At 45.6% G+C, this 23,169-nt stretch overlaps 1 protein-coding gene across 1 annotated transcript in view; it reads left to right on the top strand.

Annotated features, from left to right (window-relative positions):
• Positions 1-16,949, top strand: part of Dfd (homeotic protein deformed) — a 46,819-nt gene extending 29,870 nt beyond the window's left edge. The window contains 1 exon segment of the mRNA XM_077707039.1: positions 16,237-16,949. Within this exon segment, the coding sequence (XP_077563165.1) occupies positions 16,237-16,808 (572 nt within the window). The 3' untranslated portion in view covers positions 16,809-16,949.
• The last annotated feature ends 6,220 nt before the right edge of the window (positions 16,950-23,169 follow it).

Below are 23,169 nucleotides of genomic sequence, written 5' to 3'. Positions count from 1 at the left end.
AATGTTTTTATTTCGGGGAACATTTTTAACCTAGCTGCCATGTTTCTGAGAACGATGTTGGCAGAGTTAGGAACCTACTTCAGGTGCGTGCTGCAACTTCATGTTCCAGGTGCGCCTGGCTGTAATGTTTTTATTTCGGGGAACATTTTTAACCTAGCTGCCATGTTTCTGAGAACGATGTTGGCAGAGTTAGGAACCTACTTCAGGTGCGTGCTGCAACTTCATGTTCCAGGTGCTCCAGTTTTTCTCTGTTAAAAAGGTGAAAGCGTGGCTGAAATTAATTAAAAATATATTATATGACGGCACAAGTAACAACGCCTGAAATGCTGAATGTTATTGACCATATTACCCGTGGAGACAGCTGAGATTTATGTTGCCCCTAATGCCCCTTGTGCTATAAAAATACTTTTAGTACTGTCGGCAATGGTTGCTTTAGAGAACATCGAGCCCAATATAGCCATCTGTCCACTTATAGGCTCACCGCAGCATAACTCCGTAGTTTAAATGCATTTGATGTGTGATTTCATTAAGCGTTTGAATGTGGGAAAAGTTTGAAGATAAAACCGAAAACGCTGCGTAGTTCCTCGAGTTTCTTGGAGCCTAAGGCGTCGCCTCAAGAGAGAGAGAGAGAGAGAGAGAGAGAGAGAACATAATTTCAGTTACTTAAAAAAGGCATACTCCAGCCTTTCAAGCAGTCACCACCTGGCGAAAAAGAAAGGAGGAGTCTTGATTACGGGGAGCGACATGACACGGCGGGTACACTGGGTACACCATGTTTGAAAGAATACTATTCACCCTAGTTGCGCCAGCCTCTACAGCAAGGGCGCACAAGCGTGCCTTTTTTAAAAGTATAGTCTTTGTAGGGCTACTTAAAAGCATAAATTTTGGTCTGTCTGTCTGTGTCTGTACTTCTATTCAGCCACCCGGTTAGAGTGAAACAGAAGCTGCGCAAAAATCTTATGCACCCAAAGCCAAATCTGAACGTCTAAGTCAGGTGGAAATGTTCATACTTGTCAGCATTGTTGAAGAAGAACAAAACATTACGCAAATATGAAGTAGTGAAGAAGTAATATGAAGAAGTAATATTTACAGTGTTCCTTTATTAAAAAATTCTGGATACTTGATTTTTGCTGTAGCGAATGAAATACATCCACTGCTGAAAATAAATTCCCTCTATCGCCTGCTGTCGCCCGCGCAACTATAGCTTCTGGCGGCATTTTAAGAAATCAAACGGCAGTAGTAGCAAAAGGTTCCACTAGATTGGTTTATACGTTCCGCCTGGAACGCGCGTGGACTCTGTAGGGCAACGTAATTCTATAAACGTTGTAGTAGGGTGCCTCGATTCAGGTGCATATCCGATACAGCAGCGCTTGCATCGAGGCACCCGGAGTTGAACAGTGGAACGCGGTAGATTTAAACTGACTTGAGCAAACATTTAGCGTATTTATCTTGGGAAAAGCGAGACGGGAGAGGAACAGCCTAAGAGGTGAGCGGGAAAGAGAAGGGAGGCATTTACTTGGCAGGGGCACCATTCGACTATCGTCTTTCGACGAACTTGGCAACGAAAGGAGCATGTACGCGGCCATTTTTTTTTTGTCTGTACACAATTGCACACGGAACACAAAACGACTTGAAATATAATTGCAAAAGCGCTACTTGAAAACGACGACGAAGGAAGAAACACAACACGAAGCGCTTTGAAAGATGTAATATGTAATATGAAATATGTAAGCGCTTTGAAATACTTGAAATTTGTGACACCGGGTTGGGCGCATATAAGGCTATATTGCGAAGAGTATCGTAATCCCTTTCCTCGTGAGATGCGGAATGGTGATTCTATCCTCGCCCGTGGGATCCCAATCATCCAACTGGAGAATGAGGATTTACGAACCGGTCGTGGCGATGATGATTATGGTCTGTCCCGACATGCATATATAGGTATGTTCCTCAACACACCTCCATTATAATGAAGGCTATTTCGGCTGGCCACACAGGAAAAGTGTGAACGCAAACTCCCGAGAAATTTTTGGCACTGACGTAGTCGGTGTAGATTTGTTAATAGTGCAGTGTAGTTTTCTCTAGGTTAGTTTGCGGCAACACAGCCAGAGGTTCGAAGTGCAAAAAAAATTCCCCGCATTTCCCCGAGGGGAAGAATGTGAAAGTGCGAATGCACGAGTTGAATTTGCGCGGTTCGGTAATGTTCGTGAAAGAGAGATCACACACACGCACACAACTACAAAGAAAGATAGATGCATTTATTCACAGACACCTATTTGTGTTGTCGTTGTACTTGATTGCTAGAGCGGATCTCAGCTTTGAAATTTCGTGTCAGTACTCCTTTAAGCGGGTGCATTAGCCCTTCTCACGCCCGATTCCTGGCCAATCCCCCACGTGGGTATGTGCCATGTCAGCGGCCAGGCAGCGCGCGCCCATCTTCCCCGTTGCCAAGGAAGACGAGGAGATTCCTGGCCAATCCCCCACGTGGGTATGTGCCGTGTCAGCGGCCAGGCAGCGCGCGCCCATCTCCCCCCGTTGCCAAGGAAGACGAGGAGCGCGCGCACCCGCAGCTGTTGCTATGCGGACGGCGGCGGACGCTTCAGGCTCGCTGAAGAAGTGCATTCGCACTTAAAATTGGCCGCGTATCTGCTCCTTTTGTTGCAGATGTCGACAAAAGACGATAGTCTTTGCCGAAATTTGCCGAGTAAATGCCTCCCTTCGCTTTCCCGCTCACCTCTCATGTTGTTCCTCTTGCGTCCCGCTCCTCCCAAGGTAAACACGCTAAGGGATTGCTCAAGTCGATTTACATTTACCGCGTTCCACTGTTCCAGGCCTGGTGCCTCGATGCCAGCGCTGCCATACGGTGGAGACGCGCGTGAATCGAGGCGCCCTATTTCAACGTTTAAAGAATCACGTTGCCCTAGCCCACGTGCGTTCCAAGCAGAACGTGGAACCTATATAGTGGAACCTTTCGTGACTGTTGCCGGTTTATTTCTTAAAATGCCGCCAGAAGCTTTAGTGGCGCGGGCGACAGTGTGAATTTTGTTTTCTGCGCTGGATATAGTATTTCATTTCGCAAAAATCAAGTATCTATGATTTTTTTTTATAAATTTAAGGAACACTGTAAATAACCCTTACGTATTAATTTTCTGTCTTATATTTGCGTAATGCCTTGTTCTTGTTCAACAATGTTGACAAGTATGAACACATAAACCGGACTGGGACGTTGAGATTTGGCTATGAGTAGATAAGACTATTGCGCATACTTAGATTTACTTTGGCCGAGGGGCTGAATCGAGTCACCGACAGACAGACAGACAGACAGACAGACAGACCAAAATTTCTGGGTTTAAGTAGCCCAAGAAAGACTATCGTCTTTAAAAGCTGTGGTGTAGGAAGTATGTTGGCAAGTGTCGGCGCGTTAAACCTCATAATCAATCAATCAAGTGTGTTGAACTGTGTACGTACGAATGCGAGCAACTTTGTGCTTGGAGCAAAGCGTACATCATATCTGAGTCCCTTCTTTTTCGGGTTTTATATTTCTTAACCGTCTTAACATTTAACCGTCTTGTTAGGAGTTACTGGTAAGTTCTGCGTCTTTAGCGATTTTTTACTTTGCCATAATAGTTATTTCCTGCCGCAGACATTTTTGTGATGATGATTATTTCGGTTTGTAACACGCTTTCGGGAACAAATCGGGTGTAACCTGATTTTTACAAATACCTTTGGCAGGTAGGAAAAGCGAGGGGGAGGGAGAGGGGAAATCAGGCTATACCAGATTTTACCCAAGAACGGACGGCCGTAGTCAATTTTTAGGATAAACAAAAAATCACGCCATATCCACGGAATGAATGATGATAAGTGGGGCGAAGCTCGAGAGGGGGAGATCATCGGTAACCGTAACTCTCCCGTAAAAGTTCGCCCATTACATCATTAAGAAAGACGTAAGACTGTGTGCGTACATTGTACAAATCAACTTTTATTTTCGGAGTCAATGCTCCCAGGCCCAGACCTGGTGAAAGACCCCGCGCCATCGAGGACTACCCCGCACCTCCACCACAATTTGTCACGTAGGATGGGACACAACGGTAGCGAAAGAACTTTTATTTAGGGCGAACTTGTGCCCGAACAAGACGAGAGGAAACGAGCAAAGGTCCTTGCGTCTCGTTCGATCTCCGAGAACGACTGCCTGCGTTCGTGGCGTGATCTCTTGCGTGATCTCCCCCTCGCAGTGCACGTGCGCTCGCGCCTCCGTTGGCGAACACAGACAAGCTCGCGCTCCCGGTGCCGAGTTCGCGCTGCCGGTTGCAGCCGGTTCTTGCGCGTGCAACGCGGCCCACTTTGCGACATCTCCGAAAGCATGCGGCGGTCACGTACCACGAGACACAAGGGATGGACAGATCCATGGCTTTAGGAGCTTCGCCCCTAAAAAACCTGCTAACGCAGCCCGCTCGTTCTTTCGTGGTCGAAAGGAGTGTTCACCGCAACTGGAGCTTGCACCTTGCATGCGCTCGTGCGCCGTAGCATGTTAACGCGTACGCTGCGTACCTATAATAGCAGCTGGACGTCTCTCTGAGCAACTGTACACGTGCACCTGCAGAGTCTTTGCATTGAATCATCCGTGGTGTTACGATCATGAGCGCTTACGTCACTGCTGTGTCCTACAGGATAACGCAACGTGCTCGTATTAAATCAGAGCAATGCGACTACTCCGCAGGTAAAATACATGTTGCTGAATTACGGGAGGTGTTTGCTAAAACCGTGACAAAATTCTTCTTGGGCGCATTCTAAGTAATTGTGAACATTCTTTCGTGGTCGCGTGCTCGCCGCACAGGCAGCAGCACCTGATTTTCAACTTTTCGAACTTCGTACTGCGTAGTTTTTCTTCTGTGTACAGATATTTCACTTGCGGTGTATGCTTGCTACGAGTTATTTTTAGGTCGTTTATTTTTACTGTACCACAGATTTTGTTCCCTTTACGCCAGTTAGGTATTTTTCCTTTCTTAAACAATTCGGATCGTGGCCCCGTGTGTCTTAGAAAGATACTGAGTGTTCAGGATTAATGAGCGATGGGGGAAAATTGTTGTCACTCGCCAAAAAATGTACAGAGCGTAACGCCGGCTGCCCATAAGGTTCATCGTAAACGAAAACCTGTTGGGAGCGGCTCATCCATCATATGAAGGGCTATGTCACCAGCGATGGCATAGCAATTCCGGCCGGTGGCGTTACAAGTTGCTTTCCTTTTGCAGAGACCGTGTGAAATGCCGCAAGCCGGCGTATATTTTAATGCAAAATCGTATAAGGCGTTCAATGACGGAAAAGGCCGTCGGCTTGCTTTCCTATAATCTCCGTGACTTCCTGCACTATTCGACGTAGCACAATGTACGCAAAATCAGAAATTGTCATTTACTCTCACAGTAAGTAACCGAAAGTGAACAACAGAAATAGAGTAGCGTTGATCTTTTAGGTGTTGCAGCTTAGTTTCCAATTAGTGGACAAGCATGTTGATGAATGGCGCAAAAATTCTTGAATCGTCACTGGAACGCCAGGTCTATAATACGAGTTGGGTTTCATTCTAGATATCTTGCCGATTGGAACTCTCTTTCGAACTAAGATTACAGAATATGACTGTGCAGTGTTTTGTATGCATTTATGCCCGTGTGCTTCTTTCGCTCCGTAGGGAACCGGTAGGGTTTTGGGTACGCTGTGAAATTAATTCCTCAAGCGATTCCGTGATACAACTATATACTGTGATCTTGGTACATAAAAAGCATTAGGTTGAGGATTCAAGACAGTTAGAAAAACAAGAACAATTTTTACAAGCAAGAATACATTCTAACTGCCAGAAAATCAGTTCTAGAAATTATGATGATGGTTTATATAGCTTTGAAGCTCACAGATGGTGTCGGCCACTCTATTTGTCTACCTTTTGGTGCTAAGACCGGCACTGTATGGTGTCGGACTAACAGTTCAATTTTCGCGCCTAAACAAGTGTTGAAAGGTGAGGGGGGGGGGGGGGGTGAATGGGAAATTAATAGGAGCACTCAATCATGCAGACTTCAGCTGGGGGAACCAGGCGAAACAGAGAAGAGCGCACCGAAGGCGTTAGAAATGTTATTTATTCTTGAATTTGAGGTACGCCATGCTGGCTTCTGGAATAGCGTACGTGGGAAGCTATGTCACTGAGAAATAAATGAATTGTACGGCGCTGTGGGCAGTTATACTTGCCAGATATGAACTTTTCTCTCCTCTACTTTTGTTTTACATTTTTCAACAAAATATTTGGAATGCCAAACACTGTTAAACCATTTTTTTTTTCAGAAACACCAAATGCTTCGTTTTAGCTTTGCGGCCCATATTTAACTTTTTAATCTCATAATTGGAGGAGTTAGGAATCAACCATGGCGTATGAGAGCAAAATAATAATTTTTGACGCAGTGCATACAAACCCAAAAGAATATAAAGCTGCAATATTTCAACAAAAAAAGAAAAGGAGAGTGTAAGCCTCAACGATGACCGTGGAGACTAAAGCATAACCGCTTATGGGTTGTCGCAGCGTTGATTAATAACATCAGCTCGCGGCATATATCAATTGTGGCGGTCCCCGAAACCTCCGTTTAACGTTTAGTGATGTCTTGTGTTTGGCAGTTGGCGGTCATGGTCCGAGAAATCTCTCCCATAAAATGCATGGTAGGATGATTGAGGGCCTTGTATTCGGTTGTAATAGCGTTTTTTCATGTACGCATTCACTCAGAAAAAAAGGGGGGCATGTATAGATATCACTCAACTCGCGGAGGGATACGCAGGGTGGTTGCCGGCATGACAGAAAATTCACTGCATGCATAAACTGTAGCGTATCCCGCGTGTATGCTATATTTAAGGCGCGATTTCACCGACTCGTAAATGCGTAACAGTGCTGGCCAAAGTTCAGTCCGAGTTGTGCCGCTTAGAATTCGAAGTGTCTATTAAGTTTCGAAGTGTTTCGATAGAGTTTCGGAATGTTTCGAATCGCGTTTCTAGCGTCTTTTTTTTTTTTATTTTATAGGACGAGGTTTCTGAACTTCGTTTTTATTTGTTTTTGACGACGAGAGTAGAGAATGAAGAATTTTTTATTGTAATAAACTTGCTGTTTAGTGCACTTATTTTGGCGTTCCGCGAGCATTCATTTACCCCCGAGAGAAGTATTTGATCTGCCCTGCGGCCACGTGTGTGCCGCTTATAGAAAATTACATTCAGTTGCAAATCCGCTACGGGCACTCGGATATGAGAACACAGGGGCGTTGCGGGGAAAAAATTGTTACGGAGTGAGTAGTGTACAATACGCGGCAATTGAAACACGAGCACGAAAATCTGAATCAAAACACGCAAATATATTCTTTCCATACAAGTCAAAATGACGCGTGGCTTGGTTACAAAAACAAAGTCCGGAAATGCGGGTTTTTCAATATACCAATAGCGCTCCATTATTAGACCTCAACGGACAGCATTTTTGAATTTTGCGTGTTCTGATTCATTTTTTGTTGTCCGCGTTTCATTTGCCGCGTATTGTACGTTACAATGATACGTCACGACCTTGAAGCTGTCCTAAGTGGCCGTATGTCATACAGTCACACGTTCAAAGTGTGATGCATGCAGGGCTGTCTGCAGGACAAATGAAACATACGTTTTACGACTCCAAATTCGCACTTGTTATACACTGGAACAAGTGCTTTGGTATGCATACACCATGGCATAACGAAAAGTGGGGCGAACCTATCTTGGGTCTTGTTGTAATGAATTATAAAAAAGAGTTCGTGCGCATAAAAGTTTACGCACCCTTGTATATCACACGAGGATAATAGTTGCTCCATCCGCATGCCTTTTAGGGGCAGGATTTCTCGTTGTGTTGGCGCCTCGATTCCCCGAATCCCACAGTTAAAAGCAGCGAAGAAGAATGTAAAACACAAGCGCGCCATTGCGCAACGTTTAAAAGATGCACAACTATGTTAGTCTAGCTTCATGACATATATAAAGAAATAGTCGCTTTTATAGGCCTGACCTCATGCCCATCGTACCTGTCCATACCAGTGCAATGGGACCTTTTTCTCGAACATGATTTATCTTCGGTCGTTTATCGCTCATAACGCCAAATAAATAAAGCTATGCTGCTGCATGTCAAACACATAAACCCATACATAATCATTATGTGTGTGCGCTAACAGCGTTGTAAAAATAAGTGACTGGGCCTATTGAACTAAACCTTAGCATCGCGTTCATATGCTTGGAACGAACGAAAATTTTTCAGAAACTCCAGGTCAGGATTTGCCGGATAGCGCGTTAGTGTTCTTTCCAGCTACTGGCCTCCGCGTATGCACCTCGACGTGTCAGACGGTTTTGGTTTTCTTTTTTTGTTGTTGTAGTTTTGGCAGATGGAAAAAATGCTGGCCGCCGCATACTTCGCACTTGTGAAGAGTTCTCGTGGCTTTCTTACATGGCTGATTTACGGTCGTAAAACTTCACTGCAATACAAGGTACTAATGTGAAAAAGCTAACTTTAAAGAGACCGCTTTACTGAATAGTGGGCTTGTTTGCTATGCATACGTCTCCTCCTCACTACTATACACGGACGCATTGTTCAGAAGACATTTTAATGGACAATATAGGTAGTATTGCGCCAAGATAGGAAGGCCCAGGGCCGTTTATTAAATATTGCATACGGCGCAATGTATACCTCTTACGGTAGCCAACCTCACACTTCCCTGCCAAACCTCCATGCATTTCCTGTACTGTTTCCTTCGGTTCATACTGGGCGCATCCTTTCGCGCGTTACATACAGACGGAAAGATTTTGGGGGGAAGCAGCATGATACTGCTTAGGCTTTTATCAGTGTTCTTCTAATGAAACTTTCCATTCTTGTATTTCGAGGCGGTAAGAAATCCCTGAAAAGCAATTCAGCTGTGTACGCAAGTATAGAGTTACAGGTCTTATAAACACATATTCGGCTATAAATACTGGGCATAAAAAGGCTGATTGTGAATGAATGAATGAATGAATGAATGAATGAATGAATGAATGAATGAATGAATGAATGAATGTGAAGACAATATCCCCTCGGGAGTTGGAATCGCCCGTTTTTTTTTCCCCGTGCTGCATCTCAAAGGAGATAGCCGGCGCCTGCCAACGCTGTTACGGTTGCAAATCATCCTCGCTTACTTCTGTGAGGGTTACCAACCACTCCAACGGCGACGTTTATGAATTCGCTCGTTCACATTTGACGAATATGTACAAATTTTGCGAATTATGAATTTTTACGAATTACAGAAATTTTGTGAATTACGAATATTGCTTATAAACGCGCACACACATAAAACATCTGCCACTTTCCCGTTTGTCTTTGTTGCAATTGCAAGCTTGGTGTTGTAATCATAGCATTTTATTCAGCACGCTGTTACAATGTCAAACCGGTTACTCCAATACGGGAACTATACTCATGCAAGCTTTAAGCAGGCTTGACGCTTTGTAACTCGCTCATGTGAATCAAACAAACGAACTGGTTTAAAAAAAGCGCGATTGCAGCATAAAGCGGTGTTAATCACAAGGAACATATCACTCGCACTAATACTAAATTGTGTGCGTGCGTGCGTGTTGTTGTCAATGTCGCTGCCGCCGCCACCATCGTCACTTTGTCGTGGCAATTGAAGCCCCAAATTTGGAGCTCGTAGTAACGCTGGTTACAGCGACTTCGTTCCGTTATCTGCCCTCGGTGTAAGTCGTTCTACAACAACAGTTTTATATTATTAGTCGGTAAGGTTGAGTGCACAAGGTTCATGGCTGTCTGCATACGGCAAGGAGGCTCGAGGTTGGGGTGCAATCTTTTCTGGTGACGTAGCCATAACGTGCTTATTCCGCCTCGTGACTCGTATGCCACGGTAACGCCGCCGGCGCTGTTAGATTCAGCCAGGTTGCTTGGTAACAAAGAGATCTGGAGGTGGGTACCCACTGAATGACTAGGCTGTCTCCGGAGAGAAAGCGGAAACAGACACATTTTGTTGATGGGATGCGCCCAAATAAATTTGCTTTTGATTGAGATCACGGTCTTCCTAAAAGCCTTAGAATATCGCCATGGCACGCGCAAAGTTTATTTGATAGCCGTGGATGGGAATAAAGGGATGCAGGAAATAAGTATTTATTTCATGGTAGTAATGGCCTAATATCAATGAGGAGATTTTCACTTCAAAATATTGCAGTAACATCGTATAGAGTGCCACTGTGGGTGAAAGGAGAGAAATAAAGTAACTGATTATAAGCCCTGGAACGTTAAAAAAAATTAAATTTCAAAATACTGAAGCAACTTTGAAGCTGGATCACGTTCCAAATGATGTGATGACCAGATCTGTGGGGAGCTCTACTGGCCATTTGTAATTTTGTTATCAATAAAGGACACGTTGCTGACTGCCACACGCAATCAGCACGATTCCTTCAGTTTTCCTCTTTACCGCCTAGAGAGCGCACTGATAGAACACTTGTTGCATGACCTAGAAGACCAGAGGCCGCTTGCTGTTACGTTTTAGCCAAGTTTTTATCCACAGTTGAAAACCATGCATCCCTAAGTGCTGGACGTTTGCGCTTGTAGTCTGGGAGCCCCGGTTCCTTAAACGGGCACCGTGCCTTCTGCTCATTAAGTACCCTTAATCGCTGACCAGCGTGGTGCTCTTCGTGTAAAGCTCCACACGAGGTCAAAGAGTAAATATTGTGCGTAAAAGTGTCCCTCGTTATTTCCGTCCCCGCATGTAACGAAATCGCTCACAAAATGTCAACCTAAACGCCACGCCTAATATGGCTAGCCGAAATACTTTGGCGCCTCCCGCTGTTAATTGGCGCATTCACCAGTAGTCTCTCTTATTTGCCTGCCGTTCTGAGTAGTTCCTGAGCAGCTCAAATATGCTCTGCTTATAGAAATTCTATGGGCAAATGAAGTACGGAGGTGTCTCGGAGCACTTCTGGCATTTCCAGAATGATAAATAAGAAACCACAAGTCTGCGCTTTCTGCGGCTTGCGCCCATTGACACCCTGCCCCAGGGCCGTACCCAGAGGGGGGGTTTGGGGGTTCAAACCCCTCCCGAAATCTTTTCCAGGCAGCACGTAAACAATTCTTACTGATGCTTTCAGCAAAACTACCCCCTTCCCAAAATTCATAACCCCCCCCGAAAAAAATTTCTGGGTACGGCCCTGCCCTGCCCTGCATAGACACGTATTCCCGCAGGTGCGCGACCAGTGGGGGTAGGAAAGTGAGAAGCACACGCGGAGTTCTCATCATTCTTAATGCTAAGATTCGGAACTGCAATGCTTCGGCCATTAGCGATAGGGATGTCGGCTTCCAGGCCTAACTGCAAAGTTGGGACGTTGTAGGGAAATCTTTCAGCGCAGTTCAAAACCGCAAATAAAACAATGAACAAAGCCGTGGCTAAAACGCATTAGCAAACAAACCCAGGTTCGAATCCCGGCTGGCTGCATTTCTTTTGTGTGCGTGTGTGTCTATACGTCTTACTGGTGTCGCATATTAGCGTGTCGCCCTTGCGTCTTCCTGAATGAAACTAACGCGGTATGCTTGTTACAAAGAATTATATACGTCTAGGCAAGATATATAAAATTTATACAAAATTAAAATACACATAAAATACACTTAGTAATCATAATACGCAAAATATATTATGTTCATGGTGCGATTAAATGTTGAGTGATTAAAAAACATGGAAAGCACGAGTCATTCCCATCATCATAGTCCTACTATTTATGTGCACGGGAGGAAAAAGCCCTCTTTCATGGACTTCCAAACATTTGTATCCTGCGATATCTGAAGCCATTCATTGGCCCACAATTTTCCTATTTTTTCCCTGGATCGTCTGGCTTATCTTTATTCCTCTACTTGTATCATCTGTCGGTAGCCACTCGGTTACACTAGTGTCTACCTGTTGTCAGTTCTTTGTAGTACGCTGCAGGCCCAAGTCCGCCTGTGTACATATTCAATAAACACACGCACACACAACCGATTCAGCAAAAATGTTGCTGAAATATTCATAAAATATGCATGGAATACTATGGTCATAAACTATGCATATACCCAACCTATGCTGACAGCATAGTATGAATCGATTACCGGTGGGCAAAAAGTAGAGGCAGCTAGCATAACCACAAAGACTGTAAATAACGAAGTAAACATTGTGTTAGGCCTGGTTATTATGTCTGATAATAGCGAGTCTTTGCTGACGGGTTTTCACGGTACTCTCCGCTCCGATAGCAAGCGGGAGCGCCAATGCGCATGCGTGGCGCGCCTGGTCGCGAACGGCGTTGGCTCCGGTTTCGCTGAGCGGGCCGCCGATACCGGAGCGGACCCTCCAAGACGGTCAGCTAAAACTCTCTAATACCTGAAGTATTAGATACATGCCGTCCTAATACTCTCTAATACATGCCGTCCCCCCATTCTACCCGGCCGGAAAGCCAATAAAAATCATCAATCGTCACCGCAAGTGTAAACATGGTGTAATTGAGACATGAAATAAAACCAAGGAATAAAACATTGTGTGTATTAAGCGAAGGTTTCTTTCTCTGTAATGCGTGTGTTTCCAAGAAAACGCTTCGGTTTTTTCCCTCTTTGCGCTAAAGGAAGCAATGAAAGTGGTCTTTCGAGGTGAAAAGTATTTCGAAAATAAAGGATTGAGAAAAGCGAGGTCTAAATATCGCACAAACAACGCGACCCATTCGCGTTGAAGATGCTTAGTGTGCAAACCTCAAATGAGAAGATATGTAGGCTGCACCTTTGTATACACCAAACAAAGACTTGCTGAGCAAGGCCCAAAGTTGACTGGGCTTATAAAGATGTATGCTTTCGTGTCACGTTTACCATGGGTCTTTATTAAGTGCATAAAAATTGAGAATAACTTCTGGTCAAGATAGGGACGGTAATTGTGGGTGAAGTGAAAAAAGAAAAAAGAAATAGACGTTTCCCGTGGTCTGAGTCGACCCTGAGTCCCCCGCGTTATGAAGCCGATCTTTATACAATTACACCATTCCCGCACGGCCGAAGCACTTTGGGTTTGGAGACGGCTGCATGAACGTGCAAAATTATACCGAAAAATGACGCACCCCTCCGTCTGACGACGACGATGGTTGAACGCGACGCTTTCTTCGCGTGAAATCAAATAGGCAAAGGTCAAACTCAAAGCCACTTATATATCAAAAGCCCAAACTGTGTGTGGTTAGAAGTCAAAGGTCAACGAGTCAAAGTCCAAACTCCGAGGACAACCAAGTAATGTCTCATCAGGAAGCTTCATGTTCAACCATCGTCGTCGTTAGACGGAGGGGTTGTATGATGCTTGTCACAAAACTCGAGCAATACAATGAAAAAAGTACTAGAAATCTATTTGCATTGGCCTGCCTTTTATATATTCCGCCATGAAGCAATGAATTAGTGTCATGGATGATCTGAAAGATGTTTATTCAGGGCATCAGGTTGTATGCGACTATGACACTGTGGGGTTTTGCCTCAATCGCTGCTTCGCAAGGTGTATTTCTGATTGAAGCTTTTTATTGGAATCGAAACACAATAAGATGCAGACTAAAATAGCGTAGGTGTTTCTTACTGAGTTAGGAGGACAATAGTGCATCAGTTTAAATTGACGGTTTGGTCCGTCCAACGTCGTTCTTCGGTAGGTAACGCACAAGAGATCCAAATTGATCTTCACTCGTGTGACACTCGTCCAAGTGCCACACCTTTAGGTCGTGCAGAAATCATTTACGGTGTGCGGTAAGCAAAAATAGTGAATTTCCTGCCAGTTAAGTCCTTATAACATCGGAACAGGCGCAAGTATCCTGCGAGGCAGGTATCTCTCTCGATGCCTGCTCATCATGTTATTTCCCCTCGCGATAAAGCGTTCAAATTTCAAATTCCGAAGAAAATCATATTGTCTATGATTGTCGTAAGAAGCGCAACACCAATTAACGCGTCAATTTAAACTTCTAAGAAACACTCCACCTGGCAATGTATTGTTAGCGGGGTGCGTTAGTTAGCGATAAAAAAGTAATAAACAGCGTTTCGTTGGGAGACACAGTGCTCCATGGATGCCAAACAGCACTCGGTTGGGCACAACACACGAAATTGGTAGATAGCATGGAACGACGCGAAATTCCCAGTCTAAAAATCACAACAGGAATATCGCAAAAACCCAACAAAAATTCCTGTCGTACGACAAAAAACTTTGTTGTGACAACAGAAGTCCTATTGTTACGACAAAGCCATCTGTTGTTACGACATACATTTCCGTCGTAACAACAAAGTCAATTTTCTCAACGACCAACACTTCTGTAGTCACAACAGAACTGCATGCCATTTACGCTACTCTTCACAATGGGCAATAACATTCAAACCATGTGCAACTACTGATGGAACATCAGGATCACGACAAGACAGGAATTCGGCCCGACGGAACATCAAAATGAGGCCAGGAATACCACAAACGACAGAACACCAGAATCCCGACACGACATGAATACGACAAGACGACAGTACGACACGCGTGAATACGACAAAACTACAGAAATTTTTATTGTCATTTTCTACTGGGATTTGCAGTTGCTTAGGGCTTTATGGAGTGGTTCCATGTTGTTTTTTTATATTTTATTTGGCATCCTATCGGTGCACACCAGGCAGATCTAACCTTGAGGCGCAGCGGTGCCGGCGAAAGCCGCGAGGACGTCAGTGGAGCAATCGGGCCTGCTTAAGTTCGTGTGACCGCCGTCAGGCGGGGCTCAGACAATGAGCAGATCATTAACTTTCAATGCACGGCCTTGGAGCGGCGAACAAAAGCGGAAGGCTGCTCAGACACTGGTTGCGCCGCCACGGAGGAGGCGCGCGCGCGGAATAAAGAATGGAAGCCATCGGGTCTCGCTCTCGTTGCGTGATGCCGTTACGCAAATTTCGAGGTGCAGAGAGCGAAGACGAAGCTGTGGTAGTACACCTATCCCGCCCCGCTACCTGGCCGTTCCGTGCTTTGCATTGTGTTAACCTCGAATTTAAGCAACAGTGGAAACTTTTCTTCGCACTACGCCGTGTCAAAATGTAAACCGTGTTGCGGTGGCTCTGCGTATTCACTATCTGCACTTCGAAATGAAGGAAGTCAGTGAAGATAGAGTAGTTAGACAAGGAATGCACCGTATAGCTCATTAGATTCCGTTCTGTTCAGCTTACTACTGTGACTTTGTCACTAAGGACGTGCGTTTGCGACCATTCCAAAGTTAGGAGGAACTGTTGTTTTGCAGACACTGCGTGTCGTTGTTGCTGCTGTCGCTGCGCTGCTGCTGTTGCTATTTTGACGGTAACCGGTTCGAGAACGCAAGCGTGCTCAATGCAATGCAAACGTGCCTTGCGCGTAATGAAGTTTGCTCAACAACGTCTACACCTTTGGAGGTTTGTTCTAAACAGAAAGGTGGTTTAGGAAATGCCAAAGAAAAAGATTCAGTGATTGCACGCGGTCTTGTGTTAGTTCGAGAAACAGGCTGGGGAAGTTCTCGCGTCGCTGAGAATGGGCTTCTGAAACGTCGTGCACAAACAGAAAGAAGAATACTGCATTCCTTTGGAAAATGTGTGAAAGCTTTAATGGCTAAGCAACATCCGTGTCCGGCAAGATGCATGCATACAACTGAACAAAGTTTTGAACCAATTGGACCCAACACCCAATATGAAGGAGAAGCGACGTGCAGGGATATCTTTAACGTTGTGTTTGTTGTGAAAGATTTTTCTACACGCCCAGTGTTCACTTATTCATTTAATAGCCATGAGAGTGGAGGCCTGCTGTTTGGCTACACGTGGAAGAATCTATACGAAATACGCGTATTCATTTAGCGTGTAACACTTTTGCCATCAAAATAACGATGCGCGGAATAGACAGGCTCTACGTAATTGCTGTGAACCAGCAGCTTTGTCGCGTGTACGTACGCCAGAAAGCCGTGTCTCGTTTACGAACGCCATTCCAAAACTGGCCGTCTTTATTGCGGCCTGCGCATTACAGGGGTGCATACTCAACAAAGGTTGGGTTCTAAAATCCGCAGTTTGCTTTGCGAAGTCGCGCTCTAGCGCATTATATTTGGCCTTCCACAAGTTGGAGGGTTCGACAATTTGTAGCACTTTTTAAGCGTCCAGAAATATTTCATGAGGTCAATGCTAAGTAACTAAACGCATTTCTTCTTTCCTTCTCACCGACGCAGGCCGGTCATTCCTGTTCGCATCGGACCCGACGAATGGCACCTTCACGGGGATGGAGCCCAAGCGGCAACGCACGGCGTACACGCGGCACCAGATCCTCGAGCTGGAGAAGGAGTTCCACTTCAACCGCTACCTGACGCGGCGGAGACGCATCGAGATCGCCCACTCGCTCTGCCTCTCGGAGCGCCAAATCAAGATCTGGTTCCAGAACCGGCGCATGAAGTGGAAGAAGGACAACAAGCTGCCCAACACCAAGAACGTCAAGAAGAACAACCCCAACCGAGCAGCGCAGCAGCAGCAACAACAGCAGCAACAGCAGCAGCCACAACATCCGCAGCAGCCGCAGCAGCCGCACCAGCAGAACACGTCTTCTCAGGAGCCGCACCCGCCTCCGCACCAGCAGTCGTCTCCGACCCTACAGGTGCCCAATCCCCTCGCGCTGGCGCCCCACCAGCACGCGCACCTCCTCAACAGCCACCCTCTGGGCCACCCGGTCCAGACGCACATCATGTCGCCGCTTCCTCCGCCACCAACTGTGGACACGAAGGGAGACTACGGACTCACGGAACTGTGAACCGCGTGGTCTTCTAGTGCGTGAACGTGCTTGTGAGTGCCGTCCCGTGCTGCGCGGACGCTTCGCCCCTGCCCGGAAGTGCAAAAGTGGACACTGTACAATCCGCGGGGCCAATCGCGGTGACGTGGGGAGTCGGCTGACAAGACAAAAACAAGAAAAGTTCCTCTGTGGGGAGATCCCGAGGCGTGTCTCCTCCTGTGTGCGGACGGATCGCCGCGGACAGGCGTCGTTGCCACCGTGCTCTTTCTGGACAGCCTGATGGCGAAGAGCTGTATAGCGCTGTGTCGCAGCGAACATGGGTGGCGTGGCGCCCGCGGTGGTGCTCCGGGTTCATCGTGTGTGAGTGTGCGCGCGTGGACAACAATGTTCGCCAACAACTAGTGCAGGTGTGTGTTTCATGATGCTGTTTTCTCCTGTAAATAGAACTCAGATTTCACGATACATCCGCGCTGTGGAGCTTTTGCAGCACTGTGCGGCTGACGGGCGCGCTGTGCGAAGGAAATCTAAGACATGAGTCCAGAACGCCATTCGTTTACTTGTTTCGGAGAGATCCGAAGAGCCAGCCATAGAAATGCCTTTCGCGATTTTCGAGAATCGCCTCCAAGGCCTGGAGCATTCAGTGCTGCAGACCGGCTATGACCTGCAAGGCCTCCGGTGGGGCTCGCCTGATGTGTATGCTTACGGTTTCGTTTTAAAGATAGCGAAGAACTGTTTCTGCAGTATGGCCCTCAAAACGCATGTTTTTTTTTGTTTTTTTTAGCTATTCAGTTTCACTGGTATGCGATCATCTGATTCGACGTTTTTGACTCACAGAGTATGTGACCCATTCGGCTTTCTCCGAGATGGTTGTGGCATTGTATTTCATAATCGGTTATACTCTTATGGCTTAAAAACATGCAAAAAAAAAAACGCTGTCCGTACTTAACGGGGTGCATGCACAGTTTACTGGCAGAAATAAACTGTCTTCAAATAGTGTTCATAAATGCACAAGGCAAAAAGGCAGTTACCACCCAAAAAAACTACACCTTCTGAGGAAGCAAGAACTAAAAGTACTGTGTAAAACGTATCCCTCAGTAGTTCAATTTGTAGCGATCTGCCTTTTAATGACTGCACGCTCTTCTCTTTCTTCGTTCATTTAAGGCTGCGGCGGGGGAAGAAGTGGAAATCATCGCACTTTTTTAACCGAAACTACCTCACTTCAACGAAATCTTGCAGCCATAACGCGAATCAGACGGACACGGGAAGCCTTGTGGTGTACACAGAAGGTCTTGCAGCAAAGGTTTCTCTACAGAGTGGCTATTTGATACTCAGGGGCATTTCTCTCAAGAATGAGTGCTATCACTGTGTACAGGCTAAACAAATGGTGTAAGCATACCTCGTGGACCGCAGAACTTTGCAGGAAATGGCACGAATACTCACGCATAAAAAAACAAGTTCTTCATGGCAACGATCACGTCTGAACCACAAGGAATTCCAGAAGGAACATTACGGATCTCGATAGAGGCAGTCGTGGTGAGGGAGATATAGAAATGATTTAGGCCACAAGGAAAGCGGCCTCCATGACTGCTGAGGCCATTGTATCCATAAAGGCGGATTTGTCTTGCAATCGTGTCTTTTTTTTTCTGTTAGGTTTGTCTTACTGGCGTGTCTCTTTCTTCAGTCCGGTGGTCGCGACACGTCAGAAGTACAAATGACATATGCGTATCTGTCGAGAAATGGATAAAATATATGTCTATATTGTTAAGCTTACACTATTGGTGGAGAGCCGTCGACTCGGCTGGGAAGACGGCCGAGATATGTCTCCATGGCATCCTTAAAAAAAGCAATGCGCGACTTGTACACTATACAATAGCCGCGACAGAATTGTCTTTTTGTACAGTTCTCTCTTCTTTTGTGTCTGTTTTTCCCTAAGTTATGAAGCCTATGATATGAGCCCGAGCACGCGCGAAATACTTCAGCGAAGCAAGAAATATTGTCACCGTCCTAAGTGTCCCGATGGCAGGCTTAATTTACACTCGCGTTGTTTCGGAATCGTTGTTGGTGCTGAATTTGCCTTTAAAAAAAAGTACGCAGCATTCTGAAAGCATTCAACACTTTCGACTAAAGCAAAAACGAGCTAGCGTGCACGCAAAAACAAAAACACAACCACACTGACAATGTTTAGTTCTTTCGGTTGCGGTCTGTGATACCTTCTGTACCGTGCACCGGACAGTACGTAGATTTCTTCGAAACTGGAAATCCAACAGCGAATTACGATAGACGCGTGTGAAACGTCACCTTACAAGCCTACCCGGGAAATCTGTGATATTTTTGCGTACCGTTTATTGTTGTCCCGCCTTCTTTCCTTTGTGTACTCGTTGTGCTAGGTCGCTTTTTCATCCTTTCGGTTGGCAACATCAGCGAGAATGATTCGTCGCGATGCTCCCTCTTTTGCGGCATACTTTATTGTAAGCGTTGGGATTTGTCGAGCGTCAGTCTGCTAATAATCGCGCCAAACAAAACTTAGAGCGACAGGTAAAGCAGCAATAACTGCACTTGCAATGGCATTCACAGCGGCAGGAGGAGGGCGCTGTTTCCGTACACATCTCGTTTTGAAGTGGTACACGCAGTTGATAACTCTATTAAGCTACGGTGCAAAAATGACTTATTGGAACCTGAAAGGACAAACAGTTATTTCGTCCGAACCAGTCGGAAATATATTCTTAGTTGGTATTCCGTAATGCCGTATATTAGGTCCCACGCTCTTGGAAAAGTCATGCATTTCTTTCCGTTATGAAAGTGTTCTTATCAGTCGAAAAGGAATATACAAATGCACCCTTTGCGTGTCCGTTTTCATGCATTCATTGAGTGCGCAGCTTAAGTGAACTTCATCAAGCAGACATTCATTTTTCGAATGAGAAACGTATCTGCAATCATAGGCAGCGGAAGTCGACTTTTTTATGCTTGGATTTTTAGAAAACAACGCACGACGGCGTATTTACTTCTCATTGGCTTAACATGAACACACCTTGTCTGGCGTAAGGCGGCCTTCTTTCAATCGCTACTTCCCAGTCGATGGGGGTGTTATTACATTCCTGCCCTTCGATCAATTGGAGTAATGCCTGTGCCAGTACTTCTTACAGCGCGCAGGGGTTCTATTACCCTGGTAAGCATTGCTTCTATTGCTATGATTGAGGCCGACAGATTTCTGTTATCGTCTCTCTTGCAATACGGCCAGGCGTTAAATTACCCGCTATCTTCGCTGCCCTAAGAAAGAAATCATGCAGCACATAGAGCGCCTGTATGACACACTGGAACATGAACAAGGGATAAACATTTGCAGTGACTACGAACGTGCACTTTCGCTTATCAGGGGCGGTCACTAACGGACAACAGACCTAACGATGCCACGATGTTAGCCATCAAATCGAAGAAAGGTTTCTAGAGCGGGCCGATCTCCAACGCCTTTCCTCCCGCCTGCCTCCTTGAGACCGCGAGGGCCACCCGAATACAACCTGATTTAGCTCCGCTAATGGACGGATGGTATTGCGGAGCATGTTTTTATTCTTTGGCAAACATTTTTTTTTTCGTTCCTTCGACGATTGCTTCTTTCCTAATCGTACGCTGCAGGGGTTAACACTTCGCTGTTGGATAAGTGAACTCTAAGGAACTTAACGTTTTTTGCTTGGTCATATTGTCGTAAACTTCGAGCCCATTATCACTTTCGGCTTACACGCCTAAGGTTGATTTGTCTCTGAGGAAGTCAAAAGGATGCCGTCTCCACATTTGTCGCTGGCGCGGTACAGTTAACATAAGACGCAAAATAATAACGATAGTAGTAACGTCGATGACATGCAACTTTCGGGCCAGTCCGAGCCGTCTTTATGGCGCTATTTCAACTGTTGACGGCGTTCAATTCTGCAGTGTATCTAATGTTTTGCTTTTCTTTTTTTTTAAAGTTCAAGGCCGCTTATATCCCTGTCGCTATCCATCGTACACGTTCTATGCGTGGCGCTGCAGGCGGTTTTTGTTGCAGAAATGGCGGTTAAAGTCGTGTCGCAATATATTCACCTAAGAGGTCAAGCCCCCGCTCACTTATTCCGCCTTGAACACAATGTCATGCTCGGAAATCACCGCATCAATAGACTCTATATCACGAAAAACCAATATTCGCAAAAAAAGTTTTCATTTCTCCTTTTAGAGCCCGGATGAGTGCGCGTTGCCGCCGGTGTTTTTTTCTCCGACTGTGTTCACGTACAAAATCGCAGTTTTAAATTTTAAAAATAAAAAAGTCGCTACCTCAAGGGCACATAGCCAAGGGCCCTTTTCCCATCCCCCGTAGCTGCTAAGCACATCGCGCCTGACAAGGATACTGTGATTCTATCGTGCCCCCCTCGGTCTCATGTTGCCCATCCCTTTTTCCTCGCTTCGAAGACAATTCTGTTAAGCCTAAGAAGATGCCGTTCAAAAAGCATGCTAAATTACGCTCGTATTACTTTGTGTTCAACGTGATGGTGCATTCAGAAGGTGGCAAACTGATCGCTACAGCATGGCCGGCAACGCGTGAAATTATTTCCCCCACGAAATGCCTGCAACGTAAATTTTATATGTTACCGCACATAGAACTCGCAAACCCGGCATTTCGAAACGTGCTCCGGGCATGCGAAACGGAAAAAAAAAACGAGACGCAACGACGCGACAAAGCTGCGCTTCTTGTAGAACGAGGACAGGTGGATCTGTCCACAATGACTGTCGTGGTACGAGCAGCACTTGCGTGAGGACAGACATTCTTGCCCAAAAGCCGCGCCTCTGATAATCTTGCAAAACAGTTACTGAACGAAGACGTGTGGCTCTTCATTCACAATAAACTCATACGCGCAGTGCTGCAGCCACTGGAACGCATCGTGTTCGAAGTGGTACAGTGTGGTTCGGTTTCGAGGATGGATTGCCAAGCACAGTGATTTTTGTGTGGAGTGTATATTTTGTCTGGCTGGACATTTTTGTAATGTTCTCCGAGTGGATGAAAACAACAACAGCTACAACAAAAAAACCCCTTACCGGCCGGCATCGAGTGCATGTGCTATTATGTACCACTGTAAGTGTTGTAGCCATGTTATTAGAGGTGACCGTTTCTTTCACTTTTCGCTGTGAATGCTGTATAAAAAACTGAGTTCATTAAAAAAAAAAAGCGCCAATAAAAAGAAGCTGCTCGTCCCTGTATTTTCCCGAGCCGATGTGTGTCTTCATTCGTGAGACTTGAACTCGCTCAATGCTTTTTGCAGCATAGCGAGATGGGTATTTTTATTGCGAAGCTTGCACAGCAGCTGTACTATATCCCTTTTCGCATGTTGCGTACAGCAGGGCATAACCACGAGGCGTACGGTTAAGGTTATAGTGCGCTGCGGGGTAACCGGAAATGCCCTTCCAAGGCCCCAGGGCCATTGACGCTTCTACCCCGCCTCTGCAGAACGTCACGGCCAGACTGACGCGCCTATTGGCCGCTGTGGATGTACGCATACCTTGCTGCGACCGGAAAAGGGAAGGGAGAATGCGTTGGAATATTTCCGTGCCACTGATTGGTTCAAGATGGTGTAGCAACCCAAGTGCCACCGGCAGCTTGCGAGATGGCCGCATCTATGCAAACGCGACTTAAAGTGCGCTCGGTCCTGTACACCTTAAGCATAAATGGTTGCTGTGGTGTTGGTAGTAGACGATAATTGTGTAGTAGACGATAAAGTTTTAGTTGTAGTAGACGATAAATTGTGTAGTAGACGGTAATTGGTAGTAGACGGTAAAGTTAGGCTGCTTTTCTCTGGTGTTGATGGCACTATTTGCCTTAAATTTTTACCACCCCTTCGTGCATAGTTGAGATCTATTTAAAGCTCGAAACTTCTCGAGAATAGTGCGCAGGACGTCATGCGACACGGTTCCAGGAGCAGTGACAGCAACATGTTTAATTTTCTGTAGTTTTCTTTCGAACTAGGTGCCTTGTAGGTGGTCGCGGCCCCTTCTGACCACGTGAAAACGTGGAATGCGCCCTTCGATATAGCATACTGAACACGAGAGATGCATGGGATTCAACAAGCGGCAAAATGTTCACAACATTAACTGAACATCTCCTGTTAGCAAGATTTGGTACTCTGCAGGGTACATATATGTAGAGTTGTTCGTTTTCGGGTTTTATCATTTTTTTTTTAAACCGGGGGTAAAAACGGGGTTCTATTTAAAAGTGATAATCGAGGAGAAATCGGTTTTTTCCTAAAACGATTTCGAAATTCGGATTTATTTTTGTTAAATCTACAAAGATACTAAGTATACTCAGTTAATTTTATCAGAAGGTATCACGAGCTTCTTAACTTTAGTGCGTTAAATTTTTTTTCAA

This window comes from Haemaphysalis longicornis, unplaced genomic scaffold (assembly GCF_048455015.1).
Source record: "Haemaphysalis longicornis isolate Haplotype H1 unplaced genomic scaffold, Haemaphysalis longicornis Haplotype H1 scaffold_4, whole genome shotgun sequence".
In the NCBI taxonomy this organism is placed as follows: Eukaryota; Metazoa; Arthropoda; class Arachnida; order Ixodida; family Ixodidae; genus Haemaphysalis; species Haemaphysalis longicornis.
This window is presented reverse-complemented; position numbering and strand designations above follow the sequence as displayed.